Below are 22,990 nucleotides of genomic sequence, written 5' to 3'. Positions count from 1 at the left end.
GTTTTTAATATTTTGTATGTCAAAATGGGAAGTCCGCACGACGCGCTGATGCTGGTGTGAGGGCCTGAACGGTTTTTGTCATGGAATACCATTTTTTTCTCTTGAGAAAATGACTAACAGACAAACTATGGTTCTTTGGACTGGGGTATCTGGCAAACATTTCTTGAAACGAACACAAATGAGCTGGCCAGCTCAAGGAAATCAACGGACGGAATTTGTGGCCGATGATGAAATTCGAACTTCCAAGTGGAGATTTGAATTTCAGAAAATTCCTATTCCCCCCTTGTTCGCGCAGAGGCTTTCTCAAAGCTCGAAAACTTTTCTGCGGAGATGGGTAGTGATATTAAAGATTATGTGTATTTTCAGAATCATTTCAGGAAGCTTGTCAATGTTTGGAAGATCCCATATTTTCCAAAGGACCAACGTGAAGTTATAAAATCTGTGTCGGTGGAAGATCCATTCAGCATGTACGATGAACGACTAGATTTCATCGTAACGAAATACCAAAATTTCATTACTACGATTTTAGATTCCACATTCCAACGAGCCTCGAAGGGTAGAAGGCCACTCGCCTCGTTTTCGTGTAGATTCAGAGAACAGCCACAGGCCCCTGAGAAGGCTATTAAATTATTCCTTCTTTCTCCCAACTGACGTCTCTCTGTGTGAGGCCAAATTTCCTCCAGAAGCTTCAGGTCAAACAACATATCCCAACAGATTCAATGCAGGAGTAAGCAGGAGAATTCAGATGTATTTTATTAATCCAGACGTTAATTTGCGAAGAGGTAAAAGAATGCCATTGTTACCAGGTAATGTTTTTTGACAGTAGGGCTTTTTGGAAATTACATTACTTATGAGCACGCATCATCGGCAGATGGCGGCTGTTTCTAAATGAATTGATCGCTGGACGTTTTAAATGTTTCTTGGTTTTAACTTCAGATGTGGTACACAGCAATAGCTACTACCCATGTGAAGAGCAGCTCTTTGGGCCCCTCCATTACTTACAGGGGCCCTAAAGACGAAACAGATTTGAGAACTGCTAAACTTGTGGATCTGGGAGGTTTATTCCACATCTAAAATTTCATTTCACGCCAGGGCACACACGTTAAAAAAAATAAATAAATGTGCTCCATCTTTTCATTCTAAGACATAGCCTAGGAAGTTATTATAAAACATTGAATTTCACCTAGTTTCCCTCTGGGGACCACAGATTAGGTTCAAGACACCACAGACATGATTGAAGTAAAGCCTGCGTTTTTAGCGTGCTTCGAGGTCCACAAAACAAGGCAACACCTGCTGTTTTATTTGTGTCTCTTAACTGTCCCCAGAGGCAGTTAAGGTGCAACGCGAACTCTTAAATGCAAATTTAAAAAAGCAAAATGTCTACAGTCTTATGTGTATGAAGAGCAAGATTTGGAGACAGTAAGAAATGCAAAAGGAACCACTATTTCTGTTATTCCCCGTTATTTTATATAAAATAAATGAATTGTGATATATTTACACGGACAGCTCACAATAAAATAATGTATGACTTACTATTTTGTTCCAGACAGCTCAGAAAACTCTGAACTGTTGACTTTCTAGTTTTGGATTTTATGACATAAAAACCTGCGTGGGGTAGGCAATGACTTCAGACACCCAACCTTTCTGCCCAGGCTCCTCATGTGTGACCTTCAGACATCGTTGGCCATGTTCAGGAGGCAGGGTCCCTGGTTCTGACTGGCCATGAATTAGTCACACGATTCTGTTTCTCGGTGACATCACAGGAGACGATTAACCCTGGCCCTGCCAAGCTCACGGGGCTGATGCCTGCTCAGGGGAGACCCTGCATGTCTGAGACGTGTAAGAGCACTGTGAACTGATTTGCAATTCCTGCGCAACATAGGAGGACTGCAAGTGTGCCTCCTTTTAAATTGTCCCTAGATGGTTTTTATGTTCCAGTGGTAAGTGCTCTGCCGAGGGAGAGACCAGACGTGCTTAAACCCAGCCTCACTCCCCACCATCGTATCACGCCTGCATGTGACTGATGGGGGCTACACTGTTTAATGCTAAAAAATTCGAATGCATATGTGAAAAACGCATCCTTACATTTTTTTGAGTTTCTTTCCTTCCATTTCTTGAGTTTCTTTTCTAAAGAATCCTGCTGGAAACCCATTCTTAAGGAATTTGAAAATATTTTCGAGAAAACTGGAACAACCATTAACAAGGTCTTGCAAAAGGAACACGGAACTCTGCTCCTACTTACTTTTCCGAGGGCTGTAACAACGCTCCATCTTTGGTCCACGTATAGGTTGCCTCCCCGGGGGTAGCAAGCTCGCACAGTATATTGACGACCGCAGTCTTTTTGGTGATGTACACTGTGTTTCCGATCCTCAAATTCACCGTTTTATTAAATGAAACCGAAGGGGGCTGGCTTTGCCTCACGAGAACAGGCCCCTTTGGCTTGAACGTCAGCTTGCCCGAGTGTCTCGCACTGAAGCTTTGGCTCACATGCCCCGTGTCCCCTCTTAGCTGAGCCGCGGGAGGCGCCTCTTCCTGTGAGGCCCTCCACGGCAGGAACCCCGGCTGCGCCCTCGCTAACTCGGCCACCAGCTGGTATATCACCTGGGAGGCAACGTCGTCGCTGACCTCCCCCGTCTCCATAAGCTGGCTCATGTTGCGTATCAGCTCCTCAAACTGGGCCGTGTCCATGCTGTAGGCCCCCTGTTGGACGGCTGCTTCAAATTGCTTGTTTTTCAGCTCCCAGGAGTCGCGATCTCCCGCGGAACTGTGGCAGTGACCCAGCAGGGCTCTGAGGAAAGGCTGGGTGCTCAGCTGGCCGTCATCCCGAGAAAGCTCAGGTTGGTTGTTCCACATCTGCCGCATTTTATGCCACGTGGCTCCCAAACTGTCGGCTCTGCCGTGGTCCATCCCCGGGAGCTCCCGGGAGCGCTCTCCCAGGGCCGGCGGCGCAATGAGCCGGTTGTCCGTTCCGATGAGCTTCAGGACGACAGTCTCCTGGGCAGAGCCCGCGACACAGCGGTACACGCCGCTGTCGTGGGCCGCGAGGCTGTGGATTTTCAGGGAGCCCGACTTGGTGATGCCCACCCGCTTGGAGTTCTGCAGACAGCGGCCATCCTTCTCCCACCGGATCAGCGATTTCTGGAACCGCCGCACGGGGCACTTAATGATCACGGAGGTGTTAGGTAGCAGATAGGCCCTGCTGCCCACGGTCAGGTTAATACGCTTCTCTTCCCTCGTCTGGATGTAGACTCTCTGGACACCCAGGATCTGAGGACCCTGCTCCCCTGGTTTTGTCTTCATCTCTGGTTTCATTTCTGCAAGGGGAAAAAAAAGATGCAAAAGAAAAAGACACTCACAAATCTCTCAGTAAGAAGTTGGTTTTTTTTTTAAATATATTTTCTATTGTTAGCTTTTTTATTATTATTTAGATTTTATTTATTTATTTTCAGAGTGAGGGGAAGGGAGGGAGAAAGAGAGGGAAACATCCATGTGTGGTTGCCTCTCACGCGTCCCCAACTGGGGACCTGGCCCGCAATCCAGGCCTGTGCCCTGACTGGGAATCGAACCAGCTACACTTGGCTCACAGGCTGGCACTCAATCCACTGAGCCACAGCAGACAGGGCTAAGAAGTTTTTGCAGAGCAACCGTCCAAGGCTGATCCCAGCCAATGAGTGTCCTGAGGAAAGGCAGAAAGTGTGCTGCCGGCCTGCGCGGGATGCACTAGAAGACGTGACGAGGGCAGGGTCAGCGCCACGTGTGGGAGGACAGCGGGAAGGGGGTGCAGACCCCGCAGGGGCTGGGAGGATGGGAGAAGGGAAGCTCCTCGCGTGGCTCTGTGAGGCGGTGGGGAGAGGAAGGGGATGCAGAAGCCACACTGCAGCAAGCAAGGGCCCCTGAGCCGCGGGGAAGGCAGGAGGCCTGCTCAGGGCGCGCTGGCTGAGCTGGGAGCGTACATTCCTGTCTCCCGTCTGCTTCTATGACCTACGTGTTGGCAAGCAAGGGAACAGGGTGGGGTAAAGAAGAAATATGACTGTCTTTTTCTCTTTCCTTTTTTTTCCTCTGTAAGACTTGTCATCTTCCGCAGCTCTCCGCCGCCCGCCAGAATGATTTCCAATTTCAGCTTGTACCACATTGCCTGCCCTCAGTCCACAATGCAGCCCCACATGTTATTCTGTTATTTTAGAGGAAGCTGCCAGCGGTCCTTTAATTTCGCTATCCTCGCAGGCAGTTTATGGTCTCGCCACATGGCTATAAAATCATCCACAATTAATAAAAACGAGACTGACCATCCGCTCAAAGCATGACAACGTGCCACAGGCCACAGACGGTCCTGAATTCCAGGACGCCGTCTAACCTGGACTCGCAGATGCTTGGAAGCTCGAGATTTTAAAAATGTGCTCTCAAAGACTTCCCAGGAGAAAACGTTAGCGTCTCCCATGAATCAGCAGAGAGGTGGCTCAGCGCGTGGGCTCGGGAGTCAGACAGGCTGTGGTCAGCAGCACCGGGGGCCAGCTGGCAGCTGCGGACCCTCGGTCGGGTCTCATACCTTCGCTACATCTCGGGTTCCTCACCTCTAAACGGGGATGATCTCCATCTCGAAACGCTGTGGGGACTGAGTTGGTGCACAGAAGGAACTCTCCATCCTACGGGCCCAATACATGCTGTTCCTTTTTGAAAAGTTATCATTGCGGTTTTTACTTGGTTTTGTGAGTGTCTCCAGGAAAGCTGTTGGTCAGCTTAGATTTCATATATATTTTTTTTTTATTTCCTCAGCAGAGTTAAAATAAGTTAATTTCTGATTTTTTCTTTTTCTTACCGTAAGCTCAGGAGGGTACCCAAGGTAATTAATGTTCTCTCACAGGCGAATAATTGAAAAGGGTGGAGAATCAAGTTAGCACCAGACCCAGAAGCTGGGCATTTCCGTGGGCCTGGGCCCTACCCCCCAGCCCACCTCCCATCATATTCTGCTGCCTCCTTTTCAATTGCTGTGGGGACACCGCACAGCTCCATCCTTGTCACCCTCCTGCATGAAACATACACGTGCACGTGTAAACAAGTTCTCTCACAGACACTGTGAAAATACAGACACGTACTACATGTATATCAGCGCTGGGACATTATGAAGCCATGATATGTACGCCTTCTGCCCAGCTTGTATAAGTTATAACTTAGTAATTACGATTAATTATCACTTCATTAATTGAAGAAGTATCCAAACTGCCTTTTTAAAGATGAAAAGGTATTTCATGTTCTCACTCTTGCTGGTTTTAGATGAATTATCCAAGGATAATTAAAAATGCTTATTAGCTCTTCTACTTTTACAGAGTGGGTCCAGATATATCATTAGCAAAAAATAAAAATAAAAAATAAATAAAATAAATTAAAAAGAAAACAAATCCAGAAGGTATTTTGGCTTCACTTCTACAAGGAACACTCATGAACTCTAAGTGGAAAAAGCCGCGGCCCAGTGCGGGGCGTAAGAAGCAGCGATCCAGGTGAGGAACCCTAAAATATACATTTGTTCTGTGGGCAGGGAGCGCTTACGACTTTCCTTAGCACTTCACCCTGGCCTCCAGCATCACCCCGTCTGCTGCTGCACACAATTCTGACTTCTGCTTGGTTGGCTGACCTCCAGAGGAGGACCACCCCGTTGTCCCTCGAAAGGTGAAGCCAATGGAACAAGGCGCGCAGAGCGGTCCCGCACTTACTGCTGCATGTGGGCATGTGGCACGCTCTCACGAGCGGGGGCCCCGGAAGGTCCCTGCACGCGCTCTCGCCGAGGGGGACGCGCCGGCCCTTGGCCGTCAGCCTCTGGCACGCCTGCTTCCTCCGCTGGGTTCCCACGCCGCAGCTGACGGAGCACTGGAAGGAGAGCAACAGCGTGAACCAGAGCGTGAGCAGACAGACGCGGCCTCCAACAGGAGGAGGCTCCGTGGTTGCGTGTGCCGAGACCTAAGCCACGTCCTGGGCTCCGCCGTCTTTTAAGACGCAGAGAGTTTCCCCCTCTTTTCCCTGCTCCTTCCTCCATCCCTTCCCTTCTCTCCTTCTGACATAGTAACGAATTCCCACTAATGGATGGTCACAGGGGTAGTTAGGCCTTGTAATGGATGTCAAATTTATCTTCAGCTACTGTGTTTTCTGGGGGAGAGGGCAAATGCAGCCCCCCATGACCACAAATCATGCCGCTGAGTTTCCCACATTCGGGGAAATCGCAGGGGTCAGCACATCTGGAGTCCAGAGGATAAGCCTCACCCTGGGAAGCTGCCTTTGTGATCATGCCAGGTAAGAATCAGCTGTTCTTATACAGTAAGGTGGCTCTGCTTTTTAAAAAAATGCATACCCAAGACCAAGAATTCAAGAAACAGAAATGTATTAGAGGAAAGCTTTTTTAAAACTACCCAAACGGCTATACATGAAATAACATTAATATTTAATGCTCAATATATGTACGTAACATTGATATTTGATCATCATTGCGTGTACATGCAACTAAAAGTTTTAATTAGGTAACTGGAAATTTTATATTAGGTATATTGACAATTGTATTAGGTATATTAGGAAAAAAAACTAATGTAAAATTTTAAGACTGGTTGAACGTCTTACTTTTTTTCCACCATAAGCGATTCATTCTCAAAGAACCCTCTAAAATTCAGAAAGAAAAGGAGAGAAACCAACAAGAGACTCAGGTAGCTATTTTTGATGCCATGTTTTAACTTCCAGGAATACGTACTGACCCGCTGCTAAGAAGGAAGAGGAAAGAAGCACATTTCCATTCCCTCCCACCTCTCCTCCCCCGACGTCCCCGTTTTCGTGAAACTACGCAGATAATGTCAAGACGGCTGACGTTTGGGGTCTGTCCTAACACGCAGCTGCCGGCTGCCGGCTGTGGACCCTGCGCCGGGAGGAGCCACTCCTCTTCCATCACATGATCGAAGCCTGGGCAGCCCCGGCTCCTGGGTCGTCTGGGGCTGGCCTGGCCCTGAACGTTTTCCAAGGAGGCCTCACAGAGCAACGCTCTCTTCTGCGTCCGCTGCCTTTCTACTCGGAGAACCACCAAGATGAGAGAGAACACCGGGGTCACACTTCCTCTCCCATTCCATCGAGTGTGGGACCCTGCTCCTCTGACCTCTGACCTCTTGCCTTGACTGTCACTGGAACCATGAGGCCAAAAAGGGACTTTTTGTTACCCGCCTGCCTTGTCTGCTCAGAGGCCTGTGGGCTCTTTCTGCTTCTTCTTTTTTTTTTTAATCCTCACCCAAGGATAGATTTATTGATTACAGAGAGAAGAAAGGAAGCAGGGGGTGGGGGGAGACAGAAACACTGATGTGAGAGAGAAACAGGGGTCCGTTGCCTCCTGTTACGCACCCCGACTGGAGATCGAACCCACAACAGTCACAGAAGCCGAAAAAACGAAAACCACCACGGAACACCACAAAGTCAGAATGACGGAGGTAAACGCAACGGTCCTGTGCTCCATCCACGCACGGAGAGTGGAAACACAGACGGCAAGAGGACGCAGAGCACAGAAGCCCCCCATTCGGGGACAATGCCCCTTTCGTAGAACGTGGAAAGCAGAGTGAGCATGGAAATCTCCACTGTGCCCACAACCTCGATCTAAGCAAATGAAGGAAAACTCCTGGACCCCTCACTGCCTGAGCCGAGCCGAAACATGCCGTGAGCGGGGCTAGTGCCGGGGCGAGGATCCCTGCAGCCACAGGCCAGGGGCCTGGCCCCGTGGGAAATGGGGGTTCGGGTGCGGCCCCTCAGCCCTGCTGGGGCCGGGGCGAGGGGCCCGTTCTGGCAGGGACAGAACATGGCTGCCCCCCGTCGAGCCGTTCTGCGGCAGAGGGCCCTGTCTGGCCGAAAGCCGCTGGAAGGGTGGCAGTTTGGTGTCTGAGTTTCTGCCAAAGCGAAGCAACCTCGAAACAACAGGACATTTCAACTAACAGAAGGAAAACCGAACCTAGCAGGGAACCCTCAACATGTGCATCTGACCTGACATGGCTCAGCCTTTCTGCACGCAGGCGCACCTGCTCCTCTTCGCAGAGCGCGGTTTCCAAGAGATGCGGCCTGGCCGGGGCAGGAAGAGGTCCTGACTGGCTGGGCCTGACCTCTCGGAGCGTGACCAGTTTGCCCTGAAGAATGGTTGACCAGGGAACTGACAGGCCTCAGGTCCAGCCTGGCTCAGCGGGTAACCTCTTATCTCCTCTGATTTCTCCTGGCAAAACCCTGCTGCGCCCTGCATGATTTTCCTGTCCTGGGTTAGCAGGTCTGTGCTTCAGTAAAGATCACGATTGCGACACCATTTTGCATGTCCCCCGACTTAGCAAAGACTCTTGAGAAGGACAGTATCTGCTCAGCGTTGAGGACGCCGGGGAAGTAGCGCCCCACTAAAACGTAATCACAACTCGGGTCGCTGTGAGTTAAAGCTGGGACATGCTCTGGGATTTCAAGGAGCAGAGACTTCACCCCACACGGGTCCCGGCTCTCCTCCTGCGGAGGAAACACTTCGCGGCGGAAACAAAGGCGGGCCAGGGAAGCAGGGAGCGGAGCGCCGGGCACGGCCCTTACCTGCGACCAGTCTCCCACGGCGAAGTGTGGAGGGCAGTCGGCTCTGGCGCAGGACTTACGAGACGATGCCTTGGGTCCCGGGCACCGTCCGTCTGAGAGGTTCAGGAAGCTGCCGTCCGTCAGCAGCTGCCGGCAGGTGACCCTCCGGTGCTGAGTCCCCCCGCCGCACGTCCGGGAACACTGAGGGGACAGGAGGAGGGGATCAACACCAGGCTCTCCCGTTCACAGCCCGGCACGTGGGGGAGCCAGCAGGCGGCCGTACCTGCTGCCATTCCTCAATGTGCCAGCCGGGCGGGCAGTCAAACTGATTGCAGGCTTGTAAGGCGTGGGGCTTCCCAGCTCCGCACTCCTCCGCAGGGGCCGGGGGCTCCCCGGGCTGCAGGCAGGACACTTCGCGCGTCTGGATCCCCACACCGCAGGTAGCCGAGCAGGGTCCCCAAGGGCCTGTGTGCCACCTGGACCAAAAACCAAGTGGGGACACGGGACTGTCTGACGAGAACACGTTCAACTGTCCGCACCCCGACAATCCCAGGCGCTTGGCAGCTCAGGACCGCACATGTGGCCCATGGAGCCTCCCGCCACTGCACCTCCGGCCATATTTGCAGCTCAAACACAGAAGGACGACCTCTGAGGCAGGAAACGTCACGGACGTGGTTAAAGATTTTACCCACTGGGGGAAAAGTCCAGAGTAAAAGGAATCTGATTTCTCTGCATCCTAATCTACCACCAAAGATGAATAAAGAAATCAGGGTTTTGTGTCCCACAGAGCCCAGAGCAAGGATGATTTACGAAGGGGTCAGAAGAAACTTTAAAGGCTGAAAAGCACGCGTCAGGAAATCCTCAGGGCACCTGGATGCATTATTTGGAAGATCCCTACAAAAAATTCTTCCATGTTGGGATTGGATTTACTACACACATACATCTACTGTGATTCCCTTCCAGTAAGATCTTGGAAAAATTAGGTTTTCTCATGAAACATCTGTAAAAATGAAAACCCAGGGCAGCTGCTTTGGGTACATAGTTCCAAACTGCCTTCAGGGAAGACTCCCTGTGCCGCTCCCTCCGCCGCGCCAGCACCAGGTAATTCTGTCGGAGAGTCTCTGCCCGTCTGCTGGGTGGAAACTCGGGCACTGTGGTTACTTTAACTTGTGGAAATGTCATTATTAGCGAATGTGAATTTTTAACTAGTTACTGTAGAGACACCATGAGGATACAATCTTAAGATGCTTAAAATGTACGTTTAAAAAAAGGCTGTGCCAGCGTCCCTTGTATTAGAAAGCAATAAGTAAATAAATATTAAATTTTACAAAATGGAGGGAAGGAGACGATCTTAATAAATAATTGCCTATTGATATAGCACAATGCTAGCAGCCATGAAAATAATAAAGTAGATGTATAGTCATTGACATGAAAAATTCATAATATACTTTTATTAGGAAAAAAACAGGTCATAAAGTACCTTACAGAGTACAATCATATTGTTTTATGCATTTATAAATGCATGTAGAAAAAAGTGTGGGTAAGTATACACCTAAATGTTAACAGTGATGCTCTCTCATTTATAGGATTTTCATTTTCTCTATCCTTGCCTGTGAGTTTTCATACAATAAACACTCATTATCAGAAAGAGAGAAAAACTTAGTTTACTGTGAAAGAAAAAAGTATTAAAAGTGGTTTTCAGTTTTTCTCATTTCTAGTTTTCTATAATACATGTTTTATTGTTTAAATTAGAGGGAAAATTCAAGACAAATATAATAGGACACAAACTAAAATTGTTGTATATAAAGGCAAACATTCTCAAAGAAGACGTAATAATTAGACAAGTATGGAGACTATAAGAAGCATAAATATGTAAGAATTGGGAGCAAAGAGTTCTAAGAAAAACAGAAGGATGTATAACAAAAAGAAATTTAAGCTGGAAGCCTCTGGAATATCAAGGATGCAAACTCTAATTGAAATACAGAGAATTTAATAACATGTTTGAAAATCTTGGCAAAATAGATACGTTTTGAAAAAACTATGAAAAGTTCTTTGCACAAGAGGGATGAGATCCTGCTAACTTCGAGAGTGCCTCAACTCCTATAAATTTTCAAGAAGCGGGTGAGTCCCCGCGTCATCTACAATGTTCCACAAGCCCCCGGGGCAGCCTCAGGATGGTCAGCGTCGAAGCAAGCACAGAGCTGGAGCCATCAGTGAGAGGCACCAGGGACTGGCAACGAAACCATCTTTAGCGAAGAAATGGGTCACGAGGTCTTACTAACAGACAATGACCTAAATACATAACTTTTTTTTTAATTGCAAGAACCCAGTGGAGGGCTGGCACAGAAAACACATCAGCCTTGCCACTCGCGTCCCCACGCCTCTCCCTTGTGGCAGAGGGCGCTTCTGAGACCGGCAGGACCAGGGTGTGACCCTGCAGGCTGCTGGCTCTCCCTGGGAAAAGCAGACCCCACACACCACAGGCACTCAGCAGTTACAGGACAGACCAGGGGAGAAGCGACCCCACAGAGCAATGATCACACACCGTCCTACCCGGGGGAGGCCAGGCGCCCACGCCCACCCATCTGCCTTTGGGTGAATAAAGATGCGCTGATGGTGAGCTTCACCCCGGGGCGATATTTTACTGCCATTGCCCTTGGAGTCAGTAAATATTTGCACGGAAAATATGACGCAACGCCCTGTCCCTGTTATTCCTACACCCCGGGTTTGCAGAACCTAAAACATTTTTGTAAACTTACCTTTATTTTGGCAGTCACCCTTTGTCTCTGCTGGGGTTTTTGTTTTTTTTTTTTCCAGTAGAACTCTCAACCTTCAAAAATGTGTATTAAAGCTGCAACTTTGAAATGAAGAACAGTGTCTCCCTTCACATAAAAATAGACTCTTAACTTTGCAAAGTGGCCAAGACACACCGGGAGCTCCGTTACTCTGAGCAGGGAAGCTCTGTGGGGAAGACACTGATGGGGAAGGTCGTGTGCACGAGACCCCACCCGGTGAGGAGTGGCGGGGGACCCATCCGCGGTGGGGGCATCCGTAACCAGCAGTTTCCACACTTGCTAAAGCTTCCGCTCTGCAGCGCAAAGGAAGGACCGCCCTGCAGACCAAACTCACCCCTGCCTTGGCCTCCTGGGCAGGCCAAGCAAAGGCCGCTGTTCTTAGCCCCAGGACAAGCCCGAGCGTCTAGCGCTATTCATGAGTGGACACGCGGGGGGTGGCATCAAGCCCAGGCGTGGTTCTGGAGATGCGAACGGAAAATGCGGCTGGACAGCGCTCCTCCACGAGGAAGGCCTGGCGCTGAGACGGCCTGGGAGATCCCGCTAACGTCTTTCGTCATTATTCAGACTAAGGAACTGGGCCCAGAAAGCTAAGGACTTGTCTGAAATTCCTGGACAGAGGGAGACCTGGCCAGGGTTCTGCCCCGTGTCCCTGAGGCATTTCGACGTCTCTTGGGGCTGTAAGAGCTCCCCGCCACCAAGCGCCTCAGGTTAGGACCCCATTTCCCTTCTTGTTGGACTTCTTTACACAGTGAGAGGGCAGCCAGCCGCTAACTGCTTTTATGGGAGAGAATCAGCATATTCCACCCGGAGAAGGGCCCTGGGTGCATGAATGAGTGGGAGCGTAGGTCACGGTGAAAATCACTGCGGCTACTGAGCAGGTCCCATGGGGTGTGTGTGCATGCGTGCACGTGTGTGCGTGTGTGTGCGTGGCGAGAGAAGTACTGTCAGGACATGAGGTTCGAGAACCTAAAACCAAGGTCACAAAGGACTTTATATGCTGTTTTGGGTTGAACTGTGTCTCCCCGCCACCCCCAAGCTGTTGAAGACCTAACCCCAGTACCTGCAAATGTGAGCCTATTTGGAAATAGGGTCTTTGCAGGTACTGTTATGAGGAGCAGCCATTAAGGTGGGCTCTAATCCAACACAAGAGGTGACCTTATTCAAAGGGGAAATTCGGGTGCTAGGGCAGACAGAAGGAAAACGCAGAGAACGCCACCCTCAAGCCAAGGAGTGCTGGAGGCGCGCAGGATCTGGGGAGCGGCCCGGAGCGGGCGCCCCCTCACAGCCTCAGAAGGAACCAGCCCTGCCGACCCCTTGGCTTTGCTCTTCTAGCCTCCAGACTGGGAGGCAATATATTCCTGATCTTTAAGCCACTCCACGTGTGAGCCTTTGGTACCACAGCCCCGGGAAACAAAGACCAGGCCAAAGCCAAGCACGTGGATTTTAATCCGCAATGGAAGGCCTTTGGGTGGGAGGCCCCCACGGTCTCTCTGCAATTTGGGAACATCTCTCCCTGCCCCCCACATCCCGATGGATCTGAGCAGCCAACAGCTCCGTGCACACGCGTCTGAACTAAAGCAGTGGCCGTGAGGCACACGCAGGACTGATTTATAAAATATTGGGCCACAAACTGTCGAGGAGGCCACGTCCATGGTATCGGGGAGAAGTGGAACCAGAAAGAGCCACTTTGCGTGAAGCCAGTCTGACCACAGAAGACGGATCGAGACGGGGAAGGCGGAGGAGAGAAGAGGAAGGGAAGGTTGGGGCTGGATTCGGGAAGGTCTCCTGTGAGAAGCCGTGAGCTCTGATCCCCGGGAGCCAGCAACACCCAGGGACAGAGAAACCGGGGGAAAACCTACCTCGCTTCTGATAAAATTCCCCAGGATCTTAGGACTCAAGCAGAGAAGCCAACGAACTTTAAAGGTCAACAATCAAGGAGACCCAGAGACGTCATCCTCACCTGTTCTTGGAGGCCTGTGTCATTACACCCCAGGCTCTGAGATCTGGGCAAGGCGGTGGGAAGGTAACAACCCACAGGTGTCCATTCCAGGGAACAAACAGGTCACTCAGTCATTCAACGCGTAAGGATGGCACACCTACTGTGTGGCAGTGCTAACCCTACTCAACCCTGCGTTCTGCCATGGGGCCTCTGGCCAAGAAGTACCCTTGAGAAGCCAGGAGGGGAAGGAGAACAAGCCCACTGGCCTCTCGGTTCTGCTGTATGTCCATCTGGGCTTAAGGGAGCCTGGAGCGGGCAGGGCTGACCAGCGCCACTGCATTTCTCTGCAGGAGCGGGCGTGACCCTCGGGACACAGCCTCCCTGGGGCCACAAGCCGGCACGTACCTGGGCGGGCAGGGCTGTGTGTTGCAGGCCTGGCTCACGGCGGGAGGACGGTGGAGAGCATCACACAGGGTGTCGCTGACCGTCTGCTGGGTCTGGCTGTGCAGGCACACAGCGATGGCTTCTTGGTGGCCTAGAGGTCGGGGAGAGAACACGCGGGTGACTGGGATGGAGGAAGCAAACCGAGACTTAGGACGCTGGGTCTTCAGCCACTGCCCTTTGGACTGTAGCCCACGGTGAAGGCTGCGTATTAGGGTTCGCGTGGGAGCAAATAACTTTGCAGTTTTCTAAAGTCCCCCCGTCTTTGACCTTCTCTCGGTCACCTTTTCAACTCAGCCCCTCTACTTCCGCTCCCCCAGACACACGTCTCGAGACACTAAGGAGCATCCCTGACTCCCTATCCACCTTCACACCAGTCTACATGCCAAATGCACTCAAAGCCAGGAGGTCCCCCCAATGTGTTCCTCGAAAACATACACAATAGTTTCCCCAAGAGGAACTTTCATATCAGCTGCTGAAGAATAACATTTTCCCTACATCACTGCGTATGTGCTGAATTTGATGTCTAACCTCTATTAAAATGTTCATTACGGTCTGAGTTCCTGGTCACGTGGCTGTCGTTAGGAACAGGTCTGTGGCTACACCTCCCCGTGGGCAAGCGCTCTGGGCAGGCCACGTGCTTTCAAGTAGCCACGACACGCTTGGGAGGCCAAAAGAATAGTGTCACTATCTCCATCTTGTTCACCGAATAGTAAGGAAACTGAGGTTTAGAGAGACATTGAGACAGAAAAAAAAGAAGTGGTGGAATAGAAACTAGAAATTAGGTTTCCTGCCCCTGAATTCATCAGTCTTTCTTCTGTTCTCCAAGGATCGCAAACGCGCTACCGCCAGCTGGCCGGGCAAAGCAGCGGCCCCTCCCTGTCCAGCTGTACGGCCCACGGGTCTGCGCTTCCCCCGAGGCCACACAAGCCTGTCTGACCCCGAAGGCCCTGTCTCCTCCTCTGCTCTTCGTCCGCTGCGATATGGGTTAGTTCTCAAACCAGTAACTACACACGCGTAACCGGCCCGTAAGCGCAGGATCCAGTACCTCCCAAGCAGGTCGCGGTGCAAGGGGTGAACCCCGCGTACTCCCAGTGGTAAGATGTCTCGCCGTCTTTCTCGTGGGGGGCGGTGTCCAGCGGGAGCGCGGCAGGGCCGTCTTCACAAGCGGGGAGGGGGCACGGGCGCTCGGTGGGCGGCTTGGGGCCCTCGCACTCCTCCTCGGGCAGCTCCATCTCCGCCTGCGTGAACGTGAGCAGCACGCGGCACTTGACCTCGCGGACCTGGACGCCCGGCCCGCACGAGGCGCTGCAGGCCGACCAGGGCTCCGGGATGAACCTGCGGGGAACCAGGGAGGGAAGGGTGACGTGCGGGCCCCTGACGGGAGAGCGACAAGGATTCTGTGCAGGGACAGCAGCGTGCTCCCGAGGAAACCCAACCCACGGGGCGCCGGCGGACGCTCAATGACGAGCTTAGGGAACAGTCACATCTTGTCAGCCCCCCGGAGGATGTCTCCCCACAGGGACACGTGAGAATCAATCCACGTAGAACCCTAAGAACAAGGTCTGGCACAAAAGAATAACTCACTATGAGTGGTTATCCCTGTGTTATGATCTCCACAAACGGAGACGCTAAAAGAGCAGAGGAGGAGGCGTACGAAGCATTCACGCTCTGTCTGTCCTACGTGGGAGATGGGAGAGGGGCCCTCATGGCTGAACCCCACCGAAACGACCAAGATCCAGGGAAGAACTGAAATGACGAGGAACCATCTCCCCTGCCAACACATTCCACCGCCGAAAGCTAAGAAGGTCAAAGCTGCCGTGTCCTTGGCTTAGCTTTATACGCTATCATTTTTATTTTCCTAATTTAAAAAAGGAAAAAAATAAAAGCCTCTGAATGTGCGCTCCCTGTGCAAATGCAGAGCCTGGGCCACGGTCAACCACAGGAGCAGAAATATTTATCTTCTCCGGGCGGGTCTGGCAGGCTTCCCGCGGGGGATTGGAAGTACGGCTGTGTTCATCTTTCCCTCCGTTGTCAACAAGATAGCATCCCCAGACCACAAAAGGCAGCGGTAATAAAAGGATGAACTGGGAGCTGAGCGATGTTGCGGTTTTGCTCGGAAATCGAGGGAATGAACAGTTAGAAGGGGAGGCAGGAAACTATAAACTTCACGCCAGACAGCCAGGGACAGGCCGGGAACTGCCAGCCGTGAGAATGATCCAGGGACGCTGCTGGAGACCACAGAGGGAGAGCAGGCAAAGCGGGCAGGGGGCAGGCGCTCCGGCCAGGGCGCAGACGCTGTGGGCTCCGTCTGCCTGCGTGGGAGAAGGGCCTACGGTCCTGCTGGAGGGAAGGACACATAGTTCCGCCCAGGGAGTGCGCAGAGGAACGAACAACCAGTGAGCTCAGGCGGGGCGGGCCGAGAATGCGGGCTCGGAACAAGAAGGAAAGGGGGCCTGAACCCACTTATCATCCTTTCCCAAGCCAATCCGATGAACAGTATTTCAGACCTTGAAAGGGACCCTATCGGATCCAGGGGTCCCCAAACTTGGATGCATCCCCCAAAGTCACCTGGGTTGCTTTGCTAAAAACGCTGGTGACAAATTCGTAGAGACGGAAGGTAGAATAGAGATCTCCAGGGCAGGGAGAACAGGAAGTTCATGTTGAATGGGGACAGAGTCTTGTTTTGGGAACACAAGAGCCTGGGAGGACGCATCGCTCCAGACTGCGAACTCTATGACCCTCGGCCCCCTCCCTTCCAGTGGCGCCATCCCCTTCTCCCTGGGCTCCTTCTTTCGCAGAATCATGGGAGCTCAGAGCTGGAGAACAGCCCCAGGAGCATGTAGCCTAGCGCCCTCCTTGAACGGCTGCGAGGTCGAGAGATGCTAACTGACTTGTCTCAAATCCTTATCACCTTTTTCATGTGTGTAAGACCATCCTAACTCAGATGAAAAGCAAGAGCAGCAGCCAAACACATACCACTAACCACTCTCTCCACTTGATGATCAGTGTTCACTCTTCATAGTCACACACCCATCGCCCCGGTTCCTCCTGGTGGGGACTTGAGGTCTGACGTCTCCTGGGCATTTACTTCTTTCCCTTCTGAATGACACCTCTCTGTCATTTACCAGAAGAGGCTCTCCTGACAAACCAAACAGCCCTCTCTCCGTCCTCACAGGGGCCCCGCGGCTCTCTGAGGTTGGAGGGCTCTTCGCGGCAGCCCTCCATGGTCTTTCCAAGAATGCGCTTTCGCCGGGCCAACGTCTTCCTCCGCTCACGACTTCTACGCCGTCACCATCCATTCCTTCGGGCTCCCCGGCTCCCCCGGAGCTCCAAGCTCCAACACTTCTCTCTCGCCCAGCAGTTACTCACAGAGCCCACAACGTCTTCTGAGCCCGCAGGCAGGCCCGAGTGCGGCCCGTGTCATGAATGTGGTGGGCCAGCATGCTGGGCCTGCAGCCCCAGAGGCAGGCGCCCCTCAGGGGAGGCCACGGTCCCCGGGGGCTCACGGCTGGGCGGGACCACAGGTAAAAGAGCACCGAGGTTGGTGAGGGACCTAAAAATCTCCACCCACAAAACCCGCTGGACAGACTCAGGGACGAACTTGGGAAAGACGATGCTCCAGGGACCTGGCTTTCTCCACATGTGGGAACGCGTCTCATGGGATGGGGCACAGATCTGGATTGTTGGTTTGTGTTTTCCTGTTTTAGAAGCAGAAACTTGAAGGAGGCGCCTTTTGGTTCGACAGAAGAAAAATCTTGCTGATGACACAGAACGAACTGTCCCTTGCTGACCTCTACCCGCTGCGGAGGGCGTGAAAGAAGCAGCTCCTGCTCCGAGGAGGATAGGGACCCCAGCGTCTTGCACACCCCCTCTTCTGCAACACCGTGACCCGCTCTCTCGGGGAACAGCACAGAGACGGCACCTGTCCAACGTGCGGTCCACGGCTCCATTACGTGGGCCTATCACCAGCGCTGCTTTTTGCCAAGACACCTGGGCTAGGAATCTCAGACCACCTTCGTTTTGTTCTTATTTATTTTTTATTGATTTGAGATTGGGGGGGGGGGCGTCGACTTGCTGTTCCACTTGTGTATACATCCCCTGGCTGCGCCTTGTACGTGTCCTGACTAGGGACTGGAACCCGCAACCCTGGCATTTAGGAACAATGCTCTAACCAGCTGAGCTGCCCGCCAGGGCTCAGAGCACCTTCGATTTCTCGCTCTTTCAGGTCCTACACCTCTGCCTGCAGAGAAGGTTCTTTGATTGGCTCTTCATTCAGAATTTCCACTCATCACATTTCAAGCCAGACCTCCCCCATGGAAGCCATTGGGTTTGTGAGTTGGAACGGACCCCGGAGAGATCAGACCCGGCCTGAGGCAGACACGGTGCTCCTAAAGGCTTGTCTGAGGTCACGCAGTCCAAAGGGGTGGTTCTGGGCCCCCAGCTCAGCAGCGCTGGGGCGTCTGTCCTCTCATACTGTCCTGACCCACTTCAACATGATTGTTTTTACAGAGACCGGCCATGACCTAACCATGTGCTTCACGCTGTGCTGGTCCTTGGTGACATCCTACGCCCTAATCTAGACCTAGGAATGACCCCGCTCCTCCGCTGGCACAGACCGCCGGGTCCGCTCTGCCTTAAACAACACTGTCACTTCGTGGGCTTCTCACAGAAACAGCCCCAGCAGGGCAGCCGGCTTGGGAAACAGAGAAGACCGCCAGCCAGCTTAGGCCCTCTCGGGCCTGCTAAGCCAGGGCCCTTGGACTGGAAACGTATCACCGCGCTCCAGGAAGGACAAAAATTACACAGATCATGTTCACTGGCTGTGCCCGGGTCCCCCCATCAATCGTCCTGGAACTCACGCGGGTTCTTCCGTTGCTGTTCTCGCCTCTTCCAGTTCACGCGCTTGCTTCAGCCAAGGTAGCTTAGCTTCCACGGGGCTCTTTTCTGAGGAAAAAAAAGACCGCAAACAACAAGTTTATTATTGTTACGCATCAGGGACTCAGATACGTGACCGTTACTTGTTGAAACCGTCAGCAGTACAGAAGTCACGCTTCCCCAACGCGGGCCGAGTCCCGTGACGCAGGACCAGAGGACCAGAGGGCGCTTCTGGACGGAACCAACACCTGCCGCCCTAGACTTTTCTGAACTAACACATAGTCAAAAGGAACCAAGCAGCCCCGTGGCTCGGCTGAGTACCCTCTCCAAGCTAACACAAAAGCGCCTCTCAGACATGCGCACCAAGGTAGGCTGGTACCTCCACCGCGCCAGCTTGCTTCGGCCACAAACCCTTTCTGCCCGTTGAATGAAGACGCGAACACAGAAACACCAATGGCGGAAAGGTTGCGAACACCGGGCAGTGGATAGTCTACGTTATGGTTTATTCAAACTTTTATTATTTTAGTTTGTGGGGAAGACGATTCCCACTTACAGCTCACACGCAAGGCAGGCGGGGGCCCCTTCTGGTCCTCTGAACCCCCCTGAGAGGTAAAGGAAGAAACAACCTGGGAATGAAGTGGGAAAGGGAGTAATCCGGGGCTGCTTCAGGGAGATCTCAGCCCCCCAGAGCGGCCCTGGAGGCCCCACTGAGTGAAGGAGGAAGGAGACTAGACGTCACTGATGAGGGGACGCAATCAGTCCTGTCCCCTGCACGGCAGCCAGTGACTTTTCTGGGAGACGGACACCGTCAGATAAATGCCCGCTGACCAGTTCAGTGTGAGATGCTGGGTGCGGATAACGAACGCAGAAATAACAGAGGAGAACTGTAGCATCCTCTCCAAAGGGACGAAGGAAAACTCCTTGGCACTCACGGGTGGGAATAATCCTTTTCCCACTCCCAGAGAGAAAGTGCATGTCGTAAGGGCTGGTAATGCCTCACTAGCGTCTGGGGAAATATGGAGCCCTGTACAGAGCGGAACACAGAACCGAGAGATGATGCCAAAACGTCCCGGGTGCCGCCATTTCCACCAGTGCACGTGGAACAAACGGGACTGCAAAGGGAATTCCCAGTCTAGCTGCAGGTCTCGGCTGGAGACTGAAAGTCTGCGTTCACCCCACAGCCGGCAGCAGGACACAGGGAAGGCGACATTCTCCTCCCCCAGGAAACACCCATCGCGGGGCAGGCATGGGTACAAAGGACCAGGGAACCGAGAATAGGAGGACCTTCAGGGGAGCGTCCCTGCTCTTCTTCCCTTTCATCCTCTCCCCTGTTTTTTCTTCAAGGCAGAGACTGCATCAGATTATTTTACGTCCCCTGAGATACGTTACTGGGAACCCAGGCAGATAGGAGCCGGTTCACTGGGGCTGAAGCAGCAGGTGTTTCGTATGGCCCCTAGACCCATTCAGTCCCGAGGTTCCGCCTCTCTCTCTGGGTCTCCTGAAATCTGTCAGTAAAACAATTTTCTAAGAAAGTCAGTTCACTGACACGGGAACGCTGCACTATGAGGACAAGAATGGGGAAACGCCACTTGATTTAATGCCAAGAAGCACCGCAAACCCACCTTTGGGCTTGTAACACGGGACGGGGATGACGCACTCCTCCTTGATGTGGGACTTCAGCTGTGGATTGCAGCCCCCGACGTGCTGGCCGCGGTGGTCGATGCACAGCACCACGCGGTACCGCAGCCCGCGGCCGCAGGTCACCGTGCACTTCACGGGGGAAAAGAGACACCAGTGAAATTCGTGTTCGTGAGGAGATGCACCAAGGTTTCGTGTCTCGTGCAAAGGAGAAGCCACTGTCCATGCCAGCGATTTTCAATGGCGGTGCTGCCAGAACATTTAAAACATGCAGTACCTGCCCATTTATTTAGTCAGGGGCAGTGGCCTCTCTCCCTTAGCTTGTCAGATACAGTGACAACAGCCAACGGAGCAACAGCTGCCGGTGTGAGTGCCCTGTCCTGAACCCTAAATAGATAAGTCACATAACAGACTTGCATCTTATTGGTCACATTACATAACGAGATTGCATCTGACTGGTTAATGCTTGGGACCAGGAAGCCTCCTAAACAAGTACAGCACCTGATTTTTCAAAAAGTCACTTTGGAGCAAAAAGGGTGGGTAATTACTATGAGGTTTTGTAAATCAATCAGGTTGACAAAAGACATCGTTTAGTCAGATCAGCAAAAAAAATTTTTTTAAATACTTGGAGCCTTTCAGCCACAAGAAATTAATTTTCATTGCTATACATTTTCTCGAGGAACAGAATACTGCATGAATAAAAGACTTTAAAGCATAAAATTATATTAATTAGGATAAATTCCTATAAAGAGAGCTGATTGAAAATGTGAGTTCAAGAGGGAAAAATGCAAACTCACAGATGTTTCAAGAACTTGTTCACATTTTTTTTTTTTTAATGAGAGAGGGCAAGAATAGAAACCATTTACATTCTAGCGGACCCATTTTTAAAAAAATGCTTTCACACATTATTTAAAAATATCAGCACTCCCTACGTGTTAGAAATGACTTCTGTGGTGCATTTTTATTTGAACTTGTGACATTAATCTTAGGCACATACGTGAAGGGGCATGCCATTTCCCAAACCCTTTCAAGGGGGAACGTGAAGAGAAAAGAGCCCAAGGACAGGTGGCCAGTATCCGTGAACACCTGGGATGTCGGGGGCAGCGGCCCACGGCCCCGGCTCACCTGCGACCAGTCCATGGCGACCCACTTGGGGCAGTCGAAGAGGTTGCAGGTCTGCATGACCTTGGGCTTGGGGGCGTACATGCACTTCCACTCCTGCACCTGCAGCGCCTCCCCGTGCACAGACTCCTCCACGCAGACGAAGCCCCGCCGCTGAACCCCGCCTCCGCAGGACACTGAGCACGCCGTCCAGGGGTTATGTTCCCAGCTCCAAAGCAAAAGAGTGCAGACGCATTATTCACGTGTTGTCTGCGCGCCTGTTTCAAGCCTGCAGATACGGCTGCTGGAAGGCTAACACGTGTGGTCCGGCTCAAGGACCACGGAACGGGGAGGAGGGGGACTGGGATCCTCATGGCGACACACAATCCGCAGTCACAGGCACGCCACGCCTCTGACCCTGGGGCTGCTGTCGGGCGGGAGCAACCCACCTGCCCTCGCTACCCCTCACGCGACCTTGGTGAGGGCCCAGTGAATTGAACCGAGTGGGCACGCATCTGTAAACTGTGTCTACAGTGTAAAATACTAACGGGCCCTATTGCTAGAGAGTCACAGAAAGTCCCAGTCAGAAAGGACCGCCCTAGTCGTCTAAGGAGAAACAGGGGTTGAAATTCTGGCCACTGGCCAGGCGGGTAGGACACCGGCAGGGGCGGCAGACACCACAGAGGGAGGCAGCCTGTTCCCTCGAGCTCCTAGGAAGGTCCTTCCACTGCGGCACCTCGGCCTGTGTTCCCTGAGCGATCCGCGTCGGGGCGGCTGTCTGTCCCTCCGACACTTGAGACGCGTGCTACAGATCCAACCATTCCCCGCCAACAACTCGGAGCAAGACACAGAAAGGAACAACATCACTCACCGAGGGAGCGGCTGGAAGTGGTCGTAGGGCATGATCTCTTTAAAGCCATCACTACAAATGAAACCATCATGATAAGGTCATTTCCAATCCATAAGCACAGCTGTGAACCTAATACCAGTGCGACATCCCAGAAGATGCATCTCTTCCCGACTGAAAGCTAAGTACGCAAAATGCTGTGAATGATTTTCCAAAACTCAGCCACCATCTCCTCGTTTCCAGAAACATCTCTGACATACACTCCCCTCTCCCCCAGTCCCACAGGAAAATACAGGAAAGGGAACATTCACAAAAGAAGAACATTTCTCCTTATTTGGGTCAATCTAGGCATCCCTTTTTTATCACTTAAAAAAGTTATTCTGATGAAATAGGTTGATGAAATGAACACACGGTCATACAAGTAGGTCTTGAGAAAACCACTGTATGTCACAGAACGTGTCCCTGGTAAAGGTCTCTATTAATAATGCGGAGGTTCCAGGAAACGGCAGGTTAGTGACAGAAAGGGAAAGCCACCAAGCATGCTTCCTTTTCCACTCACAGGCGCCCGCCTCAGCCAGCTGGCAGAGGCCGGGGGACTCTGGGACCTGATACCGGGCTGTTATTTTGAGACACTGAGGAGCCTTGCACGACACTCTTTTATCCTGAATTTTATGTGAACGCTTCAGATGGCCAAACAGGGGCCGGGGTGACCCTGTTTCCAAGCTGAAATAGGGGGCTGCCGACACATGTGACCGGCAGATGGAGCAGAGGTGCACTTGGGGGAAGAGACCTAAAATCGTG

At 52.1% G+C, this 22,990-nt stretch overlaps 1 protein-coding gene and 1 pseudogene across 1 annotated transcript in view; both read right to left on the bottom strand.

Moving 5' to 3' along the window:
* Positions 1 to 22,990, bottom strand: part of ADAMTSL3 (ADAMTS like 3) — a 108,485-nt gene that overhangs the window by 23,055 nt on the left and 62,440 nt on the right. Inside the window, exons 12-21 of the mRNA XM_090263691.1 lie at positions 22,214 to 22,264; positions 21,367 to 21,571; positions 20,226 to 20,373; positions 18,588 to 18,672; positions 14,774 to 15,063; positions 13,690 to 13,819; positions 8,834 to 9,026; positions 8,572 to 8,751; positions 5,709 to 5,862; positions 2,243 to 3,314 (exon numbers count right to left, since the gene is read on the bottom strand). Of these exons, the coding sequence (XP_090119817.1) occupies positions 2,243 to 3,314; positions 5,709 to 5,862; positions 8,572 to 8,751; positions 8,834 to 9,026; positions 13,690 to 13,819; positions 14,774 to 15,063; positions 18,588 to 18,672; positions 20,226 to 20,373; positions 21,367 to 21,571; positions 22,214 to 22,264 (2,508 nt within the window). The remainder of the gene's footprint in view (positions 1 to 2,242; positions 3,315 to 5,708; positions 5,863 to 8,571; positions 8,752 to 8,833; positions 9,027 to 13,689; positions 13,820 to 14,773; positions 15,064 to 18,587; positions 18,673 to 20,225; positions 20,374 to 21,366; positions 21,572 to 22,213; positions 22,265 to 22,990) is intronic.
* LOC149992152 (U1 spliceosomal RNA) lies at positions 6,140 to 6,290 on the bottom strand (annotated as a pseudogene).

This window comes from Furipterus horrens, unplaced genomic scaffold (genome assembly GCF_987537825.1).
Source record: "Furipterus horrens unplaced genomic scaffold, mFurHor1.1.pri manual_scaffold_16, whole genome shotgun sequence".
Lineage (NCBI taxonomy): Eukaryota > Metazoa > Chordata > Mammalia > Chiroptera > Furipteridae > Furipterus > Furipterus horrens.
The sequence above is the reverse complement of the archived record's forward strand: the minus strand, read 5'-3'. Positions and strand labels throughout refer to the sequence as shown.